The 22,023-nt window shown below is 40.6% G+C and overlaps 1 protein-coding gene and 1 long non-coding RNA gene across 3 annotated transcripts in view; one reads left to right on the top strand and one right to left on the bottom strand.

Moving 5' to 3' along the window:
- Positions 1-3,060, top strand: part of LOC137166578 (uncharacterized) — a 29,174-nt gene extending 26,114 nt beyond the window's left edge. The window contains exon 2 of the long non-coding RNA XR_010923736.1: positions 2,693-3,060. This is a non-coding gene — a long non-coding RNA (uncharacterized lncRNA). The remainder of the gene's footprint in view (positions 1-2,692) is intronic.
- The window catches only part of CAP2 (cyclase associated actin cytoskeleton regulatory protein 2), an 81,296-nt gene that overhangs the window by 21,821 nt on the left and 37,452 nt on the right, over positions 1-22,023 (bottom strand). The window contains exons 5-7 of one of the 2 annotated variants that reach the window (XM_067568351.1): positions 5,929-6,072; positions 5,619-5,704; positions 3,193-3,298 (exon numbers count right to left, since the gene is read on the bottom strand). In XM_067568351.1, the coding sequence (XP_067424452.1) occupies positions 3,193-3,298; positions 5,619-5,704; positions 5,929-6,072 (336 nt within the window). The remainder of the gene's footprint in view (positions 1-3,192; positions 3,299-5,618; positions 5,705-5,928; positions 6,073-22,023) is intronic. The other variant, XM_067568352.1, reaches the window with a different exon arrangement.

Here is a 22,023-nt window from a genome sequence, read left to right on the forward strand (position 1 = left end):
ACTGGGTGCCAAGCTCCCTCAAGGTGGTAATGCCATTCTTCAAACGCAGTTTTGATTGTGAGCAGCTCCTTGTCCAGTATTTCATAGTTCATCTCCGCAGGGCTGAGTTTTCAAGAATAGAATGCACTAGGGTGCAGGGGTCCAAGTAGCTGCAAGAGGTGGCACTGCCCCAAGTGCCATGTTCGATCCATCTGCTTCCTCTGTAACTGGGAGAGTCAGGTCAAGGTGTGCCAGAATTGGGGGCGTGGTGAAGGAGGTCTTGAACTGGTCAAAAGCAACCAAGTGAACTGAACGGCTTCGTGAGAGAGAGAAATCAGGGGGCTATTTGTTCAGAGAAGTTAGCGATGAATCACCTATACAAATTTGCAAAGCCCAGAAGTGTTGAAGTTTTCAGACAGTCCAGTTGAGGATGGCTTCCAGCTTCTGGGGAGATGAGAGAGCCTAAAAAATCGACAATGGCCTGATCAAAGGTGAACTACTCTAGTTCAGCATACAAACTAGGCTGCTTTAATGTCTCCAGGATGTTCTGTGTCTGCCCCAAGACCCACAACCGCAGCAACACTTGGAAATGTGGGGAGACCCCCTGATTCCTGGGTTGGGTTGTACTTGAGGGATGGGGGTGGTTCCAGAGCATGGAGCTGTGGTGGTGCCCAGCTGTACCCCCCCTGCACCAGGCCTGGTTTGGTCCATTTCCCAAGCTCTTTTGACCTGAAGAGGATGCAAGGCTGTGTCCATGGTGCCCCAGAGTAAAAACAGTTTCAGCAGCTGTCTGTCCTTTCTCCTCTGAGGTCAAGCATTGGTGACCATGGTTGACCTGTATGTGTTCAGGACTTGGTTCCACAGTACGTATCTAAGACTCTGACTCTGCAAACACCTGGGCATGTGCCTGACTTTATGCTCTGTGGGTCTGGTCCTGCACCTGTTGAAGTCAATGGCAAAGCTCCCGTTGACTTCAATAGCGCAGGATCAGGCCTTGTGAATTGTCCCACTGACTTCACTGGGAGTTAAATATGTGCTAAATTGGTCAAAAGTTCCCTTTTAAATGCAGTACATTTATGATACAGTCACTTTATGCCTGGCCAAAACTTTCAGATATATCACTTTTGAAAGCCTAAGTGTACGTTCAGGGGTTCACTGAAAACTATGCAAAAATATTGATATATGACTGTTTAATTCTGACTTTAAAAAGTGTTTTTCTTAAATCATGTTACCATTTTAATAACTCATAGATTTGTTGCAGGTGTGTGGCAGAAAAATATCTGAGCGCAAAGATGCATGCTAATTTATTAAACTTCTGACTTCGTAAGGTTCACTTGATGGTATCTCAAAAGAATTACATAACACATCAATAAGAAACATGTTTAGAATTTAGCTTTTATGAGTGTCAGATCATCTGAGCTTTAACTGAACCATACTTTCAGGATAACCCACTTCAGATATGAGGACATACTTTAAGTGAGTGAAACTGATAATACTACAGATGCAGTAAATTGTCTATAACCAACTATGATGGACTGAGTACTGTCTATGGAGAAGTTATATTTGGTATGAACAAATAGCGGGTCTCAGTCTGTTTATGTATAGCTCTCTGATTAACAATTTAAACCAGTAGAAACAAAGACCCTGGGTAGGAAGCTAAAGTGCTGTCTTACAACCCAGTCAGATGTATCGTGCAATAGCTACTATTCTGGGAAAGATTGCAGGTGCCCACATAGCTAAAAATGACTCCTGTTTGACAAAATGCCAGTGAGATAGCTTTGTCTTTTAATATTAGTTCCATACCTATAAAGTTCCATTATGTAAAATAAGAGTATTTCTTTTATATATTAGCAGATACAAAATTGGCCCTTATTCCAAGGCTCATTCTGCTAACAGGGTAATAGAGTTCCTTAGCCCTGTCTTATAATCATTTCAAAATGGGTAATTTTTTCTCACACCCACTGACAGGATTAAAATAGAAAAGGATGCAGCAAGGGTGTAATTTTATACTAAACAGAGAAAGAAAGTTAAGTTTAATATTTTAAACCTTTGCTAAAGAAAGAAACCCACAAAGAAGCAGCTAATTTTGCAGACACCTCCAAAAGGTTTAATATTCTACTTTGGTTCAGACCAAAAAGTACACGCATTTCAGCAAATACTAGTTTCTCCTTTGTTTGAAGCATAGCAAGTGCAAGTTCAAGGTCTTGCATGGTGCACAGGGAAGAATGTAAAGTTGTAGTCCAGTGCAAATCTGAGCAAAGGCTATCCCTGGGCACAAGTAATGTTATGTACTGGGCTCAGTTATTTTCACTGAACAGAAGTAAGCTTTAAGCCTCCTGAGTGCCAGGCATGTGCATGTCTAAAGAGACATATCAAGGGCGATCCTTGTCATGCTAATACATGTTTCTTTCTCTGGGCCAACTTAACTCCCAGTAAAGTCAATGGAAAGATTCCCATTGACTACAATGAGAGTTGCATCAGGACCTTTATCCTGATTTCTACTATTAGGCTGTAGTAATCTGGCAATTATGGGTTTTTATAATATTAGAATAAGTCCCTAAAGAGGTGGCTTAGTGGTTAGGAGGCAGGCCTCCAAGGTTAGAGAGAGATGCATTTTATCACATGGCTATCACCGCTACACATGTGACCAATATATTAGTGTGGGGAGGGAACCTCTTCATAGTTGAAATTATTTTGTCTCTGATTTCTGTAGGATATAAAATTTCTAGGGAGGCTTCATCTCCCTGGGTCCTGCCAGTCTTGATGTTCATGCTGTGGCAAAGTGAAAGGGAAGTGGCATAAATGAGAGAGAAGATGACAGCCGAGATGGCACTACCACAAATGCAGAGTAAAGAAAGAAAAGTCCTTTGATTACGGTGTCCACCTCCGCCCACCCAGTTTTCCATATTTATTTTATCAATGCACCCAACCCACTTAAGATTTTTCATACAAGAGACTAAAAAGCTACCTTACTACAACATTCACTGCTTTGCACTGAGTGTCAGCATTTGTTTTGTATCTTCTTGCTGTGTCACATTTGTCTTACCCCTTGCTTAAAATATTTAAAAAATTTTTAAAACAGACATGCCTTCTTTTTTATCCTTTCTTCTCCCAAAGATAATGTTTGGGCTCACTGCAGTAATGCCAGAATCAGGTAACAGCAGAATCAGTGGTGTTGAACTGTTCTGGCAGTGAAAGGGAAGGAGCACTCACAGTTTTACTCCAGGTGAGGCCTGTGGTGTGATGCTCTTTGATGTAAGCTTGAAGCTCAGTCCAGATGTTCAAGTATGATTTCACCCAATCAACATGACGTAAGTCACTAAGAGGAAAAAAAAAAAAAAAGGAAATATTTCTATATAGGATTTATTGTGTTTAAATACAGACACTTGTTATTCTGTCTTTAAAGTGGACTAAATACTGCATCTGTAATTGGCCACGGACAATTAAGTTAGAAGACTGCTACTATTTGAGTGCCAGGTGGAGTGGGCAGGCACAAGCCCGCCCACAACTAAAGGCCCCTCCCCCAGCCTAAGGGGAGGAGCCACCAGACCCAGGACTCAACTGATTTCGTGGGACAAAATATGAAAAAACAGGAAGGGGCGTGAGGGTCAAAGGGTTAAACGGAAGGAACTGGAAGGGGACACTGAGCAGAGAACCCCGGACAGCACCCACTGCTCCTGGAAGGTATCAAGGGAACCAGCGGACACCGCCCAGAAGAACTCTGCCCGGATGCATGAATGGACGGAGGAATGGAGATAGGCAGGCAGCACAGCAAATGGTGAGGCCCAGCAGACTGACAAGCTGAGATTGCAGAGGAGAGAAAGAAACCAGAGGGCTACAACATTGAAGCTTCCTGCCCGGGCTCAAAGTAAACTAGGGCAGTAATACAGCTAGATGGGGCTCTATGGCACGAATCCACACCTGGCTCCCCTCAATGTTTTGATTTTTAGAAAATTAAAGATCAGCAAATTCTATAAAATGTCCTTGCTTCTGAGTTCAAATGTAGCTGTCACTCTCCTTTACACCTCTCAAACCAGCATGTGCTCTGTAACTCTCTTCCTTTGGAACATTTTAACCAGCACCTTATAAGATTTTCCATCTGTTTAAGAGTTTAATCTCAAAAGAAAAGGAGGATTTGTAATAAATGAAGGCTGGTCAAGAAACAAAGATTACGTATATCTTTAGGCTAGATAATATGGTGTCATATTATGTCTGACAGACTCAGTTATAAGCCAAGATGTTCAAAAATAAGAGCATAAAATTAGGTTCTCAAATTACTATTTAGGCACCTAAATAAGTGGCCTAATTTTCCAAAATTCCAAGCACCTGATGGCTACCATTGACTGCAGTGAGACAATGAGTGGAAGTAAGAATATGCATGGGAGTAACTGTTCGTAGGATTGAGCCCTTAATGGTGAAAATCCAGTTAAAGATAATTGCAGTGATCACTAAAAACCTGATCCACAGCCTGCTGAAATCAATGGAAAGACTCCCATTGATTCTGTGGGCACTGGGATCAGGTCTTAAAGTAAACGAAGCCTCAGAGGAAAATCTCCACCCCTAAAATCCTGTTTTGCTTGGTTTTTTTTAATGTGACTTTCTGAGCTCCAATACTCAGACCTTGCTGTGAAATACTAAACAAACACCACACCTCCCACTACTCCTAAAAATCATGCCTATTGTTTACCCATTTTTAAAAGACACACTTTTTCCCCTACTGATGCTTATGCCTCTTGAAAAAGTACATTCTAAAATGGAGGAAAGAATTACCCAGAGTAGCTAATTTTGGGCTTCAGCAGGCAATCCATATCTATAATTAAAAGAGCCTTCTCAAAAATTCAGATCTGCAGACTGATTTTACTTGGGGAAAAAGATTAAATTACGTGTGGACTGTTTTCCCTCTGCTAATACACATTTTCATCCAGAGATCAACTGACCTGACAAAAGGGCTTGAATCAGATATGTTCAAGAAAAAGACAAAAATGGGTTTTGAATCAGCCTAATTTGTCATGTAAGATGATTGCTACGAAACCCCTAATTTGCAGATATTGTATTTTAATAACAATAGGGTACTAAAGACCAAAAACTGACCCCTCTGCCAAGTACAAATGCATCAGATTTGTGCGAGGGTTCTCCAAAGGGGCTCAGAGAAGGAGTCAACACCCCCCTCCCCCCGTGGCCACAGAACACCAGTTGCACTGCACCATGTCTGCTGCCTCCCTGTGCCCAGACCCTTAAGATCCCCATGCACTGATGCAAAGAGAGCCTCTTTGGAACCACAGCATCAGGGGGCAGTAAAGTCTGAACTGCATGGAGCTGGACTCCAGGTGATTGAGCCAAAGGGCAAACTTTTAAGCAGAAAAACAAGATGAGCAGTCAGGGAACTCAATCTCTGAAGCAGTCGGACAGACTAGTGCTGCAGCTGGCTGTGCGTGCGTGCGTGCATGCGTGTGTGAGATGCAGGAGACACAAACCCTGAATACACAGTAGTAGTAATCAAATAGTGTTGAATATTTTTTAATTTTCAGAACGTTTTTTGGGATGGGTTTGTAAATAACACAAAACTCTTTAGCACCTCAGTAAAGCTACTTCTAAGCTAACAATAGAGGAAATGTGGATATTAACACCAGGCAACATACCTGTTTTTGTAGTCCTTTAACACCCTGTTAGTATAAAAGGTAGCAGCATCATTCATCTCCTTGACATAAGGGCCTGGTTTAGGAGACTAAGAGAACAGCACCATCACCCAAGTATAGCAAGAAAAAATAAAAGAAGAGAAGATGTAAAACATTAGTCAAAACCCTCCACCAGTATTCTAGACTGAGTGCTGAGATAAGGAGATGGAATTGCAGAGTTAAATAATATTCTGGACTGCTCTGATTTATTATTTGTTTATGGAGTACCATTAAGAAGTGTGTTTAGAAAGGCACTAGTCTGTGTGTAGCTCACCACTGTTATCCACCCAAGTGCAGGAATGCTTTCACTGACAGCGGAGAGGTGGTTGAACATTTTACTTCCTCGGTTTCTCTCTCTGAAGGTCTGAATTTCCTGGATCTTGTCCGATATTGGTTTGAGCAGCATAGCCATTTCGCTCTGCAGTAAAACACAAAACTATTGTTACCACTGGCAGACCAGAAACACTCTGGGCTCAGTACTGGCTAGTGCCATTGATTTAGGGGGGAATAAAAGTCAGGGTCTTGTATAACTTGGAAGCTCACCACACTACTTCATTTGGCCTGCTCCACTTACAGCAGCAAAAGACCTACCCATTAAATACTGAGGTGTATTGCAATATAAATTACAATCGGCACTGGCAGTGTCTGAGGTATGTGCAACCTATATAGTTAAACAGGGACCTGTAATTCTTGAGACCTGTGATTGTGAAGGCAGGGTTGGTGAAGCACCTCACCACTACCTGCCCTTAGTGTGGAGGAATCTTGTCTGTGTCTGCTGTGGCTTAGCTCCCTGAAACCAATGGCCTCTGGAAGCACAAGCCCTGCCTCCCAAGCCTCACTCCCTCTGTGAAGGCTGGCACACACCAACAGCCGAGCCCTTTCTGAGCATTCCCTGTAGTATCCACCCCCTTATTCACTGAACACTCCCAGAAATACCAGGCCTGCTGTTTCCAGAGGAAGAGTTATACACACAGAGAACACTCTTAAGTAGAAAACAAACATCCACATAAGGCACACACCAGCTTGTGAGAGTCAGCTCAGGACCAGCACTTTGCTTAACACCACAGCCCTGAGATATATTTATAATCAAAACAAGAATAAGTTTATTATGAAATACTAGAGATTCAGGAGATAGTAAGGATACTGGAAACAAATGGTTACATCTGAAACAAACTCATAACATACTTTCTAGAGACTAAACTTAACTAACAGGTTAATATCCTGTCTAAAGAAGTTTCTCACCCAAAGTCCTTTTCAGCGTTTTCCACTAACGCTGTCTGAGATCCCATTTTCATGAATATAAACACACTGTCTGTTTACTTCCTAGGTGCAAGATGAAGGGGTGTCTTCTTTGCCTTCTAGATATACTCCCAAAGTTCATAGTGTTTACTTACAGACAGGATAAACTCCCAGAGCTTGTTTTTTTTTCCTGTGTCCCCCCCTTCCCACTTTGCTTCACATCTCTTCATTAATATTTAACATCATAAGTAAATGGGCATCCACTGTGTTAGTTTACAATGCTTAATTTACATCCTCACAGAGAGAGACACATTTTTACCTCCTGTTGGAGGAAAACCTGTTTTTCACCTCTGCTGGTGATGAATATTTTGAGAGAGTTTAAAAACGTATTTTCAGTATACATACATAACTTTATACATTTCACAATGATAGTAATTGACCTGGGTGACACTGGCTTTAACTTGAGACCTCACATGACATTCTTTGGTGAACCAAAATGTACATACCAGAATCAGAATATCCCTGTAATCCTCTTGCCAGCTGGCATTAAGAGGTTCTTGGGTCACAGGACCCCACTCCTAAAATGACTATATATCTTGGAATTACTGTGACAGTTACAGTTTTTCATATGATATTCCTTCTTTAGGACACTTGAAATGCCCTGGGTTTTCATTTTATCAATCAAAATGTATTTTGTGTCTGATTTTGTTTTTTTAGAAATACAAAATATTTGTTCTGATCTATTGCTATAGCAAGTTGAATTGCTCTGTGTTTACCAGGAACAAACATTCCAATAGAATGAGTATTCAGTGCGATGAACAGTGTTTGGAATGAAGAGAAAAACTAGATGAGCGTAGACACCATCAAAGCTACTCTTTTATTCAATGTGAATATCAATCACACTTGTCCAGTGTATCAGATACATTCATTCAGAACACTAAGTTGCTGGAAAATCTCCCACATTCAGTAATATACACTTTAAGTTGCTGACAGATTCTCACTCAGCAGCAACAACAACTGTATTCTTGTCTGTAGTATAAACTGTCTTGCAACCCAAAAATATGTTTGTTTGTTTTTTGAAAAGTAGTCACCTAAGCCATGCCATACACTCACATGTGACCCACTTAAGAGAGCACCATTCCTTAGTCCTCATGCTCTCTCCTCAAGTATAACTGAGGGAGAAGCTGGCCACTAGTATTTACTGATAAAGCTGTCTGAGCCAGGTATTTCTTTTCACTTTTTCTAATAGTGTAACTGTTTGACTGACTTAACTGCCCACTGGAGAAAATTCATTTTTCAGAATACTTTGAGGACTGGCACTATTATGTCACATAATAAAATTACCATTATTGTACAATTACCTGCCCAGCCAAGGTGCAGGTCCATTCTATAGTAAGGAACTGGAATATCAGAGTGCTTAGATACTGCAGAGATGGATGCTATACAATTCCTAAAAGGGGTAGATAGTGTAACAGAGAGATTAATGATCAGAAACACTTTCCAGTCAGCAAAGAGAGAGTGATTGTAAGTGACTTAATTTGTGCAAGATGTATCCAAAAGTGGGATTAGTGGAAAAGGTGAAACATCCTAAATGGCCTTTGAGGGCTACATGTTTTCCTTTTCCATGTTGGGAGAGTGTTGTAACATAGAGAAGTTCAAATGTTCCCCAGATCAGCTGAGGAAAATCTTTAGAGGTTGACTTTCTTCCTCCATTGCCATTAAAATGTCTCATGACTTCTGACTGGGCAACAAGAAGTATCACACACAGGGTCTGATGACTGTAAAAAAATAACACACAGCAGTAAACTTTGCTTGTTTATTTCCCTCCCCTTTAATATGAATTGCAAGCCATTCCATGTGACCTAAACTTCTTAAAATAATCCCCATACTTACAGTAAACTTGACACATTTATTTTAAGTCAACACACGGTCAAAAGGCTTTCCCAGCAACAGGGGGAAAATTGGAGGTTCAACAATTTTAAAGGAACCAGTCTCGAACAATCTAAAATGCCATAATATTTTAGTATTATTGTGTCATTGAGAAAGACAAGTGCATCTGAAAAGTTAGTGATATCTGGCCTGCCTGCAACAAGGGGAAAATGATATTTACAATATTAACTGGATCAGAAAGGATTCTTGTTTATTTCTAGCTCACAAGTGCAAGTCAGTAAGTATGAAAAGACCCTGAAATCTCTTAAAAATTTATTTTATGACCATAATATCATCAAGTTTGGGAAAGTTCTTGTTTATTTGTTTACAATTGTTGTTTTTTCATACAATGCTCAGGAATCTGAGTACAGGAGCAATGGTTAACAAAAATGAAATTAAAAAAAAATATTTGGCTTACTTTAGTATTGTGCCCATTTGCTCATAGGGTCTAAGGAATGTTTACAGTCTGTAGCTCATCGTGAACCTTCATGGCCCAGATCTAGTCAAAGAGAACGTCAGGCGTAAAATATGTAGCTCCAAAAATGACTTGCATATCTAGCCAGCACAGGGAGGCTGAATGGTCATGGGGATAGGGCACAGGACTGGCAGTCAGGAAGCCTCAGTTCTCTTCCAAGTTCTGCCACTGACTTACTATGTGACTTTGGGAAAATCACTTCACTTCTCTGTGCCTCAGTTCGCCATATGTAAAAGGGGGCTAAAGATAATTACCTTCATTTTTAATATGCTTTGAGAGTCAAGGATAAAGAGCCCTAAGTCAGAAGTAAGCATTATTATTATTACTGGGGATAGGGCACCCAATCCTGCTTTCACTAAGGTCAACAAAAAAGCTCCTAACTTCAGTAAACAAGATCATGTCCATTCATTTTACGTATGTTTGGAGTGTTTTTGTTGCTTTGAATGTAGGGAGAGAGAGATTTTCTTTTACTGCACCACATATTAAATATCTATAAAAAAATGGAAAAAATAGATTACAAAGTTATTTAAGCCCATTGCAAGGCTTTTAAGGGTGAACTATTAAGTGCTAGAGAAACTGAAAGGAGCAGAATTTGGATTCATACAGCAGCTGTATTCATCCTCAAGATGTCTCAGAGCAGTCTACAAAGTAATGAGTTACTGGCTGCATAGGGGCTATGGAAACAGAGCAGCTAGATCCTCCGCCCTGTTCCATCACCTTTGTATTGATCCTAAGGAATGATGCAGCCTGTCCTCTCTCCTGGGTGCACATGGCCTGGGCTGAGCTCGCGTGCAGGTGTAAAGGAAGCTTCTTGTTACCCAGGCACCAGGGCAAGGGGCTGTCACAATCTGGCCCTAAGAATCCAAACTTCTTCTGCATTTAACTATATGGCGAGGCGGAATTAATTGATTAATAAAAGAGTCTGCTACTTCTGGTGGTAATAGCTCTTTCTTCACCTCTACAATGGGAGCAACATGGGTCTGGCTGTGCTAAGGATTCTAAAAGAATTGTTTCTGTATTAGCTACCAGCTGTTTTAATATTTGTTGTAATAAAGTGAATCTCTATACTGTATCTGTAACAAAAAATCAATTCAAAGAGATGAATCTGAGCAGTTTGGTTGGAAAACTCTTCCACATGTCTTTGGCATGTGCTACATGAAATTTCTTGTCATGCAAGACGGTACAGTTGTTCAAGGGTATCTTGGTATAAACACTAGATACATTCCTATTATAACATCATTTTGCTGAAATGTTTAAAAAATGCAGAATAGTACAACAGAAAAATATAAACTATAATTCTTAGCTTCTCTCTTACCCTTTGGCCTTCATAATAATTAGTAATGCCAGACAAGAATCTCTTACAGTTATTTTAAATCTAACCTAAACCAAACCAATCCATTCCATGTAATTCTGCATTATAAAACTAAATCAGAGTGATACAGCTACTGAATTGGCTAGTTGAACTGAAAACACTCCAAAGAAGTCACTGAATGTAAAACAGCTGGGTTTGGGCACCTGCTTCAGCGATTTATTTTAACATACTCCGCCCAGTCCTACAAAATTGCACTGCACATCCATGAGTCACTGCTTATTTCAGAAGACCTTGCTGAACAGAGCACTGCTCCTGGAAACATTTAACTTTATTCATGTAAGAAGTCCCATAGTGGCTTTGGCTTGCAGGAGTGGGGCCTACATAAGTGAGTTAGTTCAACTGGAGTCTTGAGACCATGTTGCCCACTCTCGTGACTTTAGCACAAGTCTCTCAATATTTGGTGGTTTTGTAAAGCTCCAGCCTATGAATCTAGGTGAATATTTGAAAATTTCAGCTTTAATTTAAAAATTAAAGTAAGTTTCTAGTCCGTCCGTCGTCCCTCCCCCTCCCCCCCAATAGTTTGTGGACCAAAGCTCAAAAACGTGAAACCTAAATGCTCACAACCCACAAGGCAAATAAAAAATAATACATGTTGGCTTCTTTTTAAGTCTCGTGATTTTTAAGCCAATCTCATAGCGTTTTGGGGGCTTAACTAATTTTTTTTAAATGCTTGGGGCTGACAATATTAGGGTGTGTCTACCCAGCGACTGAAAGAGTGCTCCTCTGCATGGATCGATAGACACGCCACTAGTTCTGCGTGAGCTAGCACATTAAAAATAACAGCATAGGCGGGATAGCACAGGCAGCGGCTCAGGTTAGCCACCCAACTACATACCCGGGGGGTTGGGCGTGATTGTATTTAGGCGGCTAGTCCGAGTCCCTTCCCATGCTGTCATAGGGATACTGTTATTTTTAGTACACCAGGTCCAGCATAGCTAGCATGGGTCTGACTACCTGTGCTGGGAAGCAGCTTCCAGCTGCTGTGTAGACGTACCCTGAGTTCTCTCCAAGCTTGTCTGCACTGTAACAGTTAGCTTGCGTTCCAGTTACTCTATCTCGAGTAAGAGCATAGAGTGATCGCACTGCGAAACAACACTGGAGCTACAGACTGACTGGACTAGCGGCTGGTGAGTTGTAACCTGAGATGCTGCATCCCCACAGCATTATTAGAGTCAGCAACACTCGAGATTCAACCAACTCCCTCTGCCCACCATGGGCCAGCTAGTTTGAGTTCAAAGTATCACTTAACGCAAGCTAGAGATTTTTATATGTGGACAGGAGTCGTGTTAGGAAGAAAACTCAAGTTACACTTCAAGCTAACTATGCAGGGAGGACAAGCCCCGAATTTCATGCTGTCCCCATTCAATAGTTCTGCTATTTTTTCTCATGTATTTACATGACACATCTATTTTTTTACGTGTGAATTTGAAGCATGGAGTTGATTATGTGCATCAAGAATATAATTATCTTTGCAAACAGCCCAAGTACCTGGGATCCTTCTAGGGTGAGCAGATGTACCAATATTAAGAACTTTGTTTTATATGGGCAACTATGCCCCCATCCCAACCCCTCCCAAAAAAGTGCCCTGATTTTTCACATTTGTTATTTGGTTACCGTAGATCCTTCCCATCTCAGATTCCAAGATTCACAGAACCTCCACCAAGCAGTACAGTATATCTTTTACTTGCGAATTGTATATGGCCATAAGGTAGGCAAGAGTTAGGGATATCACTGTGTATTTAAGAATAAGGTATTGTAGTTTCTGTTATCACTGATGAGATGGAATTCTGTTACGGATGGATTAAAATCATCTAAGAGTTTCTGGCATAAATATAATTGCAGAGTCAATGCAGTTTGCTTTTCCATACTTTCAAAATTTTTGAGTTTCTTTTAAAGGCAATCTGTAAAGAGGACTTTTTTAAATTGGACTTGGGCCCTTCTTTTATTATGTATGAGGAAAGCATGAAAGGTTGTTTTGTTTTTAACTTTCAAGAATGTCAGCAGTGTGACAGAATAATTATTCTATTTTATTAGCAATCTGAACTCAACTGAGGTAGTACTCATGTTAGGCCAAGGAATGATTTGCAGAGCTGAATCTAAATAAAACCAAAACAAGCTGTTAAACAACCTTGAATCGCCAGGGCTTGTTGCTTGAGAAAAATCTAGATCCCTTGGTTACAATTTTCTATTTATTTATTTTCTAGCAAAAATGTATCCAGCTTTCAAAGGCAGCTGCCAGACTGTTCCTTTTGCACACTCTCCTCCTCCATGGGGTGAGATGATTGCACAAAGGGTCTTTTTCTTGTGTGGGGCTTGAGGGGGACAGAATTGCAGCCCCTCTGCATCTGCTACTTCAGCCTATGGGCCAGAATAGCATCCTCTCCCCTTATGCACTGGGGAGCAAGTGGGTTTGCAGCTGAATATGTGCAGCTGTAGCTTCAGTAGTACTTCCCTCTTCGTGGCCCATAGGCCCTCATCATACCAGCTTATTAAAGATCGGTATAGAGCTCCGTCTTTAGGGATCACCCTGTGTGACCGATCCCCTCACACCTCCCTCAAGGAGGGCTAAAGCAATATTTCCATGCAGGGAGCCTGGTGCATACCCTCCATACATGAGTGAATTGTCCCGTCTGATTTTCTTATATGATATTAGTCTCCAACACAACAGTGCATTTAGGGCTTGTTCTCGCATTCACAGAAGTCAATGGCAAAGCTCCCACTGACTTTAATAGTGCAGGATCAGGGCCTTAACACTTTGAGACAAAACAGTGGGGGGAAATGCCTGGCCTTACCAAGTCAGTTGTCTATTGACAGATGCCTGTGATTCAGAAGTGACTTAAATGGCAATTGAAGAATTTCTCTTAAAAATCAAACAAATCCCCAGACCAATAACCAATAGGTGTTATGTCAGAACTAATAAATTGATATTTTAATCATTTGTGTTTTTTATATTTAAGCATAAAATGTTAGGAAAACAAATGGACAGGAACATGAAAAATAAATAGCTTCCTAATCGGCAAAGAAACCTGGGGCTGGTGAAAACTTAAGTGGAGCTGTGCCAAGTTACACTGAGAGAGAATCAGGCCCAATATAGTTATTCTGGGAGGCTGGAGTCAGTATGATAATTTTTATAATTAGAATTGCAAGCTACAGCATACTACGTTACCCTTTGCTGTAATTCTGCCCAGGCAGCGCACTGCATGTCCAACAGAGAGGCACTCCTATGGTCAGACAAACTGTGCAAGCCCAACCAGTCGTTCTGCTGCCCAAGGTAATATGAAAAGATTCCACTCCTAACTGCAGGCTGCTACCCAGGCAAAAGCAGTTATCAAACTTTTGATTTGCTCCTAATTTTTGCTGCTGGAGGTAATCCTGGGTTCTGTTTGTGAGGCACAGGGCATACCATGTAACTACTCTGTATGTTCTCGCAATACGCTAAAGCAGATTTCATTAGAGAGAATAGCTGTAGGAGGGTGTGAGCTAACTGTTTTCGGTGTGCAAAAAAATGAAGAACATAGTCCCTAGTGGATTAGGAAATTTTACAAGAATGCTTACATCAAAATGGCTTAATGTAAGCTTATATGGCTCCAGGGTTTGAGTATGCGCCCTGCTGCAGAGATTGAAAACTGGTGAAGGACTGTAGAGAAAGGGCAATGAAAAAAGTGAGAAATACACAACCAATGGCGGGTAGCTATTTGGAAGACAATTATACTTAACCCAAAACAATTAAAGATGGTAGCAGACAACTGGAATGCTGACCAAGAAGAACCCATGCAGTTTTGGAGCTGTATATACGAAGATATCACATGAAGGAGTTGAGATCTGTACGCTGCCTGTGGGCCCTCTCTATATGGCATTACTGAGCTCACAGGCATCGCACAATTCTAGGCTTATTCATAGCAGAAACATGCTGACAATTAAAAAAGGGGCGCAGGTTTAAATGAATGAGAGTTGAGAGTGCTAACAGAAGGTACTCAGCACCTTGCATCATTAGGCCCTTATCTGCGCCCCTCTTTTACAAGATTGTGCCCTGAAGGTCTCAAAAGATTTAAGAAAGAAGAAAAAAACTGGACCAAATTCTACTTCAGCAAGGTTGCACCTTTGGAACTAGAAGTCAACCAAATGAGTAAAATGATAGCAGATCTTGACCCAAAATGTTTAGTTTGGCTGAGAAGTAATGAAAGAGAGAGGGATATCATGGCCAGCATGTATTTAGAAAAAAATAGGTGGTCTGTGGGTGGTATATCCAGGAATAATCAGTAATGGAATGACAATCAGCAAAGAGAAATTTTACATAAATAACAGGAAACTTCTCCTATTGGAGTGTGAAGTAGTCTCCCATGGGACATGGTGGCAGGCTAGCACAGGTGTCATTTAAAAAGAGGCTAGTTCTCATGCTGTTGCTTGAACAGTGTAGAAGCCACTGAACAAGTTATGTGCCTCCATGATGTTCTGTCCTCAGCCAAATCTGGCAGGTTACTGGATTAAATGCCTATGAACAACAGGTTTCTATTGATACCATCAAGCCATGGTATTTTAGGTCTTCTGAGGCTGAGGCCATGTCTATACTGATGGCGGCAAATTCACTGCCGCCAGATCGATCTTTCTGGATTGATTGAGCGATCAGTGTAGACCCATTGGTGCAAATGACCATACTGCCTTAGAGAAAGTTGGGTGACTGTCCGAGAGAGTGGGACCTATTTAGTTAGAAGATGGTTTTCTTCAACTGACTTGAATTCGTACCATTTGATGTTTTCGATCATTCAGAGATGCTAGCTTCTTCTGAATGGTGTTCAACTTCTTTTCAATCTTGACAAAATAGACTGGAGAAAAATTTAAGAATATGATGCCCTGAAAAATCTTGCACTTTCAGGAACTAGCTGGCTGAAAACATTCACCTCTAATTTCTATAAACTAAATTTTGACACTTTTACTCGGTCTCTGCACAGGCAAACTCCCACTGAATTTAATGAAAATTATGCCTGAGTAAAGGACTATTTAAAACCTCAGGATTTGCTCCTTCAATTCTACTCTAACTTACTAGCTTTTTGTGGGGATTTGAGTACAATTTATTGTGATTTATTTTTTTCCTAGGTGATCCCTTCCCAACCCCCCTCTGAATGGTTACAGTATCTGCACATTAAAGGCAGGTATTTAACTGGAACCTTTGTCTTCAGAATGTTAGTATGAGACCAGCTGGACACTGGTAGCCATTTAAATTCAATCAGCACTTTTTGTCTGTGTGTGAGGAATTATATTCTAGCACCATTTATATAGTCTAAATTGAATCTGTCATCTGAATCTGGTTGTGATAATCTCTTATGACCTGTTTCTTACATTTCTAGCTGTACTTATTTGTATGGACACTACATTTCTGAATGTAAGGGACTTTACCTCAGAAGTGCTGTAGTGTAATTTTAAATGAATGGAGTTAATGGCAAAATGTGCATCATTACATCATGAAAAAAGCCGCCTGTGTCTCACAACATATCTGAGGAATAAACTTAATATGAGAGGTTCTTGATAAACTGGGCTGCAACATCTCAGTCCAGCACTATCTGCAGCAATGCATTTGACACAGATCTAAAAGTGATATTGCTTACAGACAATAATTCATGAGCAAACTTAATTAATGATCCCCACTGTGGGAACTCTGGTTCAAATAGAAGATCAAACTGATAAAGCAATATTTTAAACTCTTGAAGTGAAAAGAAAAAATTACTGAAGAAGCAGTGGCATCCACTTTATCATTCATAGAATATTTACTGCTATGACTTTGAATGATACTTATTCTGGAACAAGAATGCATTTTTTGAAAACCACAAGTAAAAAAGGTGTTGTTAAAAAGATAGTTACTCAGGAAAACAAATAACATTTACAATAAATATGCCACAAAATAATATTCTATTTGATTCAGAATTAGATTTGGAGTAGAATATGTGGCATTGATTTGGATTAGAATATGTAGAATAGGAAATTCAGATTAAAATTGTCACAATGTTTTGTTATCTTAATCTTTTGAACAGTTCAAAACGCATTTAAAGAAAAGTACTTAAAATGCCTTTAAAATAATTTCTCATAGAATACACCACTTACAACTCTCTTTTTCTCTCTCTTCACCTCTTTCCACTCCCCTATATAAATAATTTATGGTAGACAGGTTTACATTTTTAACATTTTAAAATGTAGCATCAAAAATTACTTCCAATAAGCGGATGAACATAAGAATCATATCTTTGTAGAATTGGTCTGTATCTAGCAGCCACTAGTTGGGACACAAACATTAATATCAAATGATAGTTTTGTCATGTGATCTTTTCCACTGCACCCACAAGTATAGAACATGACCATAAAAAGTAACAGAACATGCACTCTGCTAAGTAATTTATTGCAGTTGATGCAGGATTGGTATGCCAGCTGGAACAGCTATTTTCACATATACAGATGATTAAGGCTATGCACCACAACAAGCTCCGGGATGAAAAAATGTAGAAGCTAATAATAAGAAGGAAATCTGAACAAAACCATACTAAATGAGTTTGACTATTAGAAGAGCATTTGATAGTAGCTCACTGACTACAGATATTAATAAACTAAATTTAATTAGTGACCACAGCATTTGAATAAAAGAAGAGAAAAAAATCCCTGCTTTTTTCTATCCGTTATGTATTTTTCTTTGCTCTCCTCTGTTAACCCTCAAAGGCCCTTATAATATTATCACAACAGCCATCTTTTTAATGTTCATTATCTAATTCATTAGTTTCTTTAAGCAAAGGGAGCTGAGCTAATTTATTTTTTCAGGGTTTTTCCTCTTTTTTTAAATTTTTTCTTAAAAGGGCACTGTGTGTGACATCACAACATGACAGGATCTCAATAAATCCTCTCAGTCTCCACACGGCTGTCTCTGAATATCTACAAAGCTACTATGCCATAATTGCAATTCACTGGCTCATTCACAGCTTTACATTACTAAAGCAAACAGTCTAGACAGCTGAATGACAGAATTACTCGCTTTTCTCTTGCATTTACAGATATGCTGTTATCTTCATTTGCTTTTCTCTGCCCTGTGCATTCTGATACACTAATGATTAGCTTTCCTGTTTGGATTCCACACTGACTTTGTAGCTTTAGGCTATAAATACAAGCAGACCCAGATGACATCACATGGATATGGTCATGGTGGGGGAGGGACGGGACCTCTCCTTCCTTTCCTCTCTTGGGCTATTCTATGCTCACCAGTTTTCATATGTGGTGCAGAAAACAATCTGCAAACCTGTTAATGTGAGTGTAATTAGTAACACGATTTTTTTTCTACTGCTGACATGCAGATGTGAAAAGACAAGAGTGGTGCCTGGAACTGCATGCTCTGCAATGGAAAACACTATTCAAGCTTCTGCCATGCAAACTACATTTTGCACAGAATAAGCAGCTGTCAGCAGTGTTCAGGTCTGCCTACAGCAGTGGTTCCCAACCTGCAGCCCGGGGGCCAAAAGTGGCCCACGGAGGCTTTCAAAGTGGCCAGCGGCTCCCCTCCTAATGGCTGCAGAAGGGAGCGACTGCCTAAGGACCTGGGTGGAGCGCGTTTCCATGGGGCTAAAAGATTGGTGCAGGCTCCTTGCTGCAGCCAAGGAGATGGGAGATCAGCGCTCCCCTCCCCTTTCTGTAGCAGGGACCACGGCAAAGCGCTCCACCTAGGTCCATAGGCTCTGGGGTGCCTGCTGGAGTCAGAGGGAGGGGAGCACTGATCTCCCATACCCCTCGCTGCAGAAGGGAGCCATTGCCTAGGGACCTAGATGGAGCGCACAGGGCTACAGGATGTGTGTGGTTTCCCTGCTGCAGCCAGGGAGACGGGAGATCAGTGAGAAGGCAGCCTCCTTGCTGAACTCCTTCCGTCTGGCTGCAGTGGGGGGGAAGGGGACTGCTGGCCAAGACTGGTGGCCCTTCAGGGTTGTAAAAACGATATCTGTAGCCCTCAAGCCAAAAAGGTTGGGAACCACTGGCCTACAACATAGCTGAGTGTAAAGCTACGCAAAGAACTGGGTCTGAAAAAAAAGTCCGAATGAACAGCAATATCCTTTTTGTGGATGCACACCAAAATAAATGTGTATATCAGTAATACTGTCTAATGCCTTTGATATTAAAAACAAATGCACTGGACTCACTCAAAAGTGATCACTCAAAAGTGATTTTTCAATACTTAGGACATTTTTAACTTTCTAGTGGTGCTCGCCTAAACCCCATGTGGACCTCTCTCTATAGCTATAACATTCCAGTCTTACTCTACAAGTCCTAGTATAGGTTTCAACAAGGTACAAAAGACTGTAACATGCCAGCCAAAGTGCAAAAAAGAAGTTGCCAACTCTTGTGATTTTTTTGCAAGTTCTGCAGTATTTGGTGATTTAAAGCCCATGTTTCTGCAAAGCAATGATTACATGAGACTCTCAGTTTACTTTTTTTTAATTGAAAGTTTCTAGCTCTCATGGTTGCTGAGAAAAGCCTGAAAATATGACTCAATTATGCTAAAAGCTCATAAACAAGAAGACAAATAAAAAGATCTCCAAAATGTATTATTGTTTAAAGGCAACCATGAACTTTTGGGTGGGCTTGACTCACAATTTTTGGGGTTGTTATACTGCATTGAGTTTTACTAGGATCCCCTGAATCAGTTATATGCATAATAATTTCCCAAAGAATGTCATGTAGGTGTCTGCCAAAATCCTGTCTCACACGCTTATCACAATCACTGCAAAATGTATGTACAAATAGTATGTAAGGAATTATGTGTCTATATACTGAAAACTGCGTTCTTAAGCTATGTAAGACAGGTCACCAGAAGGTGATAAACAGGTTCTGTTCAGTCAAGGGACAGTTATCTCCCTGGCTGTTTATTGTGTACTGTATGTCTAACAATGAAAGTTAGTCATGAATGGACACAATTAATGACTGCTCCTTGGAGCAGTTAGTCTTGGAACCCACAAGGGGAGAGACAATTCTTGATTTCGCCCTAAGCGGCACACAGGATCTGGTCCAAGAAGTGAATACTGTATAGCTGAACCACTTGGGAATAATAACCATAATGTAATTAAATAGAACATCCTTGCAGGAGGGAAATACCAAATAAACCCACCACAGTAGCATTTAACTTCAAAAAGGAGAACTACACAAAAATGAGGAGGCTATTTAAATGGAAATTAAAAGGAACAGTCACAAGAGTGCAATGCCTTGGAAGGAAATTTTTTTAAAAACATCTTACTATATGTCTGCCTCAAATAAGTAAGAGGACCAAACACGGCTAAACAAGAGAGTAAAAGAGACAGTTAGAGACAGAAGGACATCTTTTAAAAACTGGAAGTCAAATAGAAAGGAACATAAATTCTGGCAAGTCAAGTGTAAAAGTATAACCAGGCAGGCCAAAAAAGAATTTGAAAAGCAACTAGCAAAATACACACAAACTAACAGCACAAATTTTTTTAAAGTACATCAGAAGCAGGAAGCCTGCCAAACAATCCGTGGTGCTAAGGAACACTCAAGAAAGACAAGGTCTTTGCCAAGAAGCTAAATTAATTCTTTGCATTTGTCTTCACTGCAGAAGATGTGAGGGAGATTCCCACACCTGAGCAATTCTTTTTATGTGACAAATCTGAGGAACTGTCCCAAATTGAAGTGTCAGTAGAGGAGGTTTTGGCACAAATTGATAAATTAAACCATAATAAGTCACCAGGACCAAGTGGTATGCACCCAAGAGTTCCAAAGGAATTCAAATATGAAATTTCAGAACTAATAACTGTGGTATGTAACCTATCACCTAAATCAGCCTCTGTATCACATGACTGGCGGATAGCTAATGTAATGCCAATTTTTTAAAGAAGACTTCACAGGCAATCCTGGTAATTACAGGTCAATAAGCTTAACCTCAGTAGTAGGCAAACTGGTTGAAACTATAGTAAAGAACAGATTTATCAGACACATAGATGAACATGATATGTTGGGGGAAGAGTCAACACGGCTTTTGTAAAGGGAAATCATGCCTCACCAATCTATTAGAATTCTTTGAGGGGGCCAACAATCATGCAGACAAGGGTGATCCGGGGGATATAGTGTACTTGGACTTTCAGAAAACTTTTGACAAGGTCCTTAGCAAAGGCTCTTAAGCAAAGTAAACAGTCATGAGAAGGTCCTCTCAGGGATCAGTAACTGGTTAAAAGATAGGAAACAAAGGGGAAGAATAAATGGTCAGTTTTCACAATGGAGAGAGGTAAATAGCAAGGTCCCCCAACGATCTGTACTGGCAGCAGTGCTGTTCGATGTATTCATAAATGATCTGGAAAAAGGGGTAAACAGTGAGGTGGCAAAGTTTGCAGATGATACAAAACTACTCAAAATAGTTAAGTCCAGAGCTGGCTGCAAAGAGTTACAAAGGGATCTCACAAAACTGGGTGACTGGGCAACAAAATGGCAGATGACATTCAAGGTTGATAAATGAAAAGTAATGCACATTGGAAAACATAATCCCATACAAAATGATGGGGTCTAAACGAGCTGTTACCAACCAAGAAAGAGATCTTGATTTGTGGCTAGTTCTCTGAAAACACCTGCTCAGTGTGCAGCGGCAGTCAAAAAGGCTAACAGAATGTTAGGAACCATTAGGAAAGGGACAGATGAGAAGACAGAAAACAACATAATGCCAATATATAAGTCCATGGTACATCCATACCTTGGATACTGGTGTGCAGTTTTGGTTGCCCCAATTTCTGTGTTAAATGGAGCTGTGATCTAATGTGTAATGGGTAAGCTGGGGTGTACTGTTCCTTTGGGAGCAGAGGATTTTGGGTTTCTCTGAGTGCTCGGCAGATCAGTGCCTGGATACCACATGGAGATGCTTGGAGGGCTCGAGGGTTAGAGTGTCCCTATCACTAACCTGCAGAGGGGACAGTGGAACCTGCATGGGCTGAGATGGGAGTACATGTGCTGCCTGTGTATGAGGGTTTCATGGAGGTGATCCCTGGCAGGCAGAGACAGAGCTTCCTTACGTGAAGGGCAGGTAGCAGCGAGGTGCCTCACAACCCAAGGTATCTTGGTATGCATCACGCTTATCTACCCAGGTTGTTATATGGCACCTCCCACTGACTATAGTTTCTATCTATGTCCTTTATGCTGCATGGAAATAAGTCTCAAGTCCGTTGCATATCTGTCCCCTTACTCACAAGAGCTCAAAGTAAGAAAAAAATAGAAGTCCAAGATTTATGCCCAAGCTGAATGTCTTGTCAGGCTGCGTTAGGCTGACTTGTATAAGATGTATGACTCTGACGTCTATAAAAAGCCTTTAAAAGTGAAACAGAGTTAATGTAGGGCCG

The sequence above is a fragment of the Emydura macquarii genome, unplaced genomic scaffold, assembly GCF_026122565.2.
Source record: "Emydura macquarii macquarii isolate MOO-44397 ecotype Brisbane River unplaced genomic scaffold, CSIRO-AGI_Emac_v2 contig_2890, whole genome shotgun sequence".
NCBI classification, from domain to species: Eukaryota; Metazoa; Chordata; order Testudines; family Chelidae; genus Emydura; species Emydura macquarii.